The sequence below is a fragment of the Genypterus blacodes genome, unplaced genomic scaffold (genome assembly GCF_046128005.1).
Source record: "Genypterus blacodes isolate CSIRO-AG114 ecotype Tasmania unplaced genomic scaffold, CSIRO-AGI_Gbla_v1 ptg000635l_1, whole genome shotgun sequence".
Lineage (NCBI taxonomy): Eukaryota > Metazoa > Chordata > Actinopteri > Ophidiiformes > Ophidiidae > Genypterus > Genypterus blacodes.
In genome coordinates, this window is record NW_027467346.1 from 7501 (window position 1) to 9566 (window position 2066).

A 2066-nucleotide genomic window follows, 5' to 3' on the forward strand; every position below is an offset into this window, starting at 1 on the left:
TCTGCAACATGCATCAGCACATCAGCCAGAACCCTGACTGGTTCCAGACCCAGCTGGCCCCCGCCGAGGGTCCCTCTGCCTCCTCCGACTCCTCTTCATCACCTCCCGTTCCCGCTGTCCCGGCTGAGGGCGACGCCCCTAAACCGTCCCGCTCCTCCTCGTCTCCTCCTCAGCAGAGGTTTGGCTCTGGTCTGGTGCTGAACCAGGTGCAGGTGAACTCGCCCTCACTGGAGGGGGCCGAGGGAGGACCCAGGAGGACCGTGATCCTCCTGGCCCCCGGATCCAGCCCTGCTTTGAGCCCTGGACTCAGGCAAAATCCAGGCCCCAGTCCTGGACTCTGTCCCAGTCCTGGACTCTGTCCCAGCCCCGGCCTGCCCCCCTGCTCTCTATCCGTGCCTGGACCTACATTGAGGTAAGTCATGGTTTAGGTGGCATCATGTGGTTTCTGAGGTCCCTCATCTTGTTTGCGAGCAGAGACCCAAACCCTCTTCCTTCCTTCCTGTTTGGTCTCTGATCCTTCAGGTCCGTCCCTGTGCTGCCGCCTGGAGGGACCTTCTCCTCCTCCTCTTCTTCCTCCTCCTCCATTCTCCAGGATGGGCTTTGCTCCTCCCACCATCCCTCCTGCCAGCTCCCTACCCAGGTAGAAGAAGCTCCTCCCTCCCTACCAGAGGCCCCGCCCCCTCGGGACTCTGGGATCTATGATTCGTCCGTCCCTTCGTCAGAGCTGTCCATCCCTCTGATGGAGGGGCTGTCCAATGAGCACGTCGACTCCTCCTCCCTGGCTGACAGCGAGTCGTCTTCTTCTGGTCTGGGTAAGACTTCCTGCTGCTGTGATGAGAGAGGAGATGTGTGAGCGTGCTGTGCTAACATGCTAACGTGCTAACGTTGTCCACTCCAGGAGACGAGGAGCTTCCTGCCGTGTTGCTGGGCTGCAGGAAGGCTGAGCTGCACCAGCGCCACCTGGAGCACGGAGAGGGACTCGCCACTGTGGCCTCACTGTAGGGTCACGGGCCTTCAACCAATCAGAGGATGAGGATGATGAGGATGATGATGTCATCACAGGACAAATCATTTCCTTTGATCTGAAACAGAATCACAGATTGAGCCTTCTGTTCACTGGACCCTGGTAACTATGGTAACCACTGCTTTTGTGAACCCTGTTATGTTGGTAGTCATGGTAACAACTTCATAAAAGAACTCTGGTTACCTGCTCTGGTAACTATGGTAACCTCTGGATTTCTAAACACTGGCATGCTGGTAACTATGGTAACCACTGTGCCGGGACCAAAGACCATGGACCTGCGTCCTGATTGGCTGATTGGCTGATGGACAGAGGGGCTGTGACCTCAGACACTTTGTATTTATTAGTGAGGTCCAGTGAAGCAGAAGCAGACGTGATGAAGACGTGATGAAGAGGAGATGAAGAGGAGATGAAGACCTGGTGATCATCATGTCTTCATGTTTAGAGACTTTAACTCTTATTTACTCAGAAGCTTCAGCAGGGTTTCCTGTTTCCTGTTTCCTGTTTCCTTCTTGTACATATTTTTATATTTTTCCTTCGGAAGGTCTGAGTTTTGTAAAGTGAGATGATTCTGTTCTTCTTCTCCATGTTGTATCAATGTGCTGTTTAAAGTACTGATGGAGGAATAAAGGCTTTAACTCATTAAACCTCTGTTTGGCTTTGATTCAGTTTGGTTCAGAGCTCAGGAACCAGAGGAGCACTGAAGAAGAACCTTAGACCCCCTGACCCCCCAGCCTCTGACCCCCTGACCCCCCAGCCTCAGACCCCCTGACCCCTCAGCCTCAGACCCCCCGACCCCTCAGCCTCAGACCCCCTGACCCCCCAGCCTCTGACCCCCTGACCCCCCAGCCTCAGACCCCCTCACCCCCCAGCCTCAGACCCCCTGACCCCTCAGCCTCAGACCCCCTCACCCCCCAGCCTCAGACCCCCTGACCCCTCAGCCTCAGACCCCCTGACCCCCCAGCCTCAGACCCCCTGACCCCCCAGCCTCAGACCCCAGACCCCCCCTTCCACATCCTGAGTTGTCCTGACAGTTTGACTCTCT

At 56.1% G+C, this 2066-nt stretch overlaps 1 protein-coding gene across 1 annotated transcript in view; it reads left to right on the forward strand.

Moving 5' to 3' along the window:
* il17rd (interleukin 17 receptor D) overlaps positions 1–1668 on the forward strand; it is a gene marked incomplete at its 5' end in the record, with an annotated part of 8263 nt that extends 6595 nt beyond the window's left edge. The window contains 3 exons of the mRNA XM_076140495.1: positions 1–412; positions 523–812; positions 899–1668. The exon at positions 1–412 is cut by the window's left edge and continues 146 nt beyond it. Coding sequence (XP_075996610.1) covers positions 1–412; positions 523–812; positions 899–1002 — 806 coding nt within the window. The remainder of the gene's footprint in view (positions 413–522; positions 813–898) is intronic.
* Between the last annotated feature and the right edge of the window lie 398 nt (positions 1669–2066).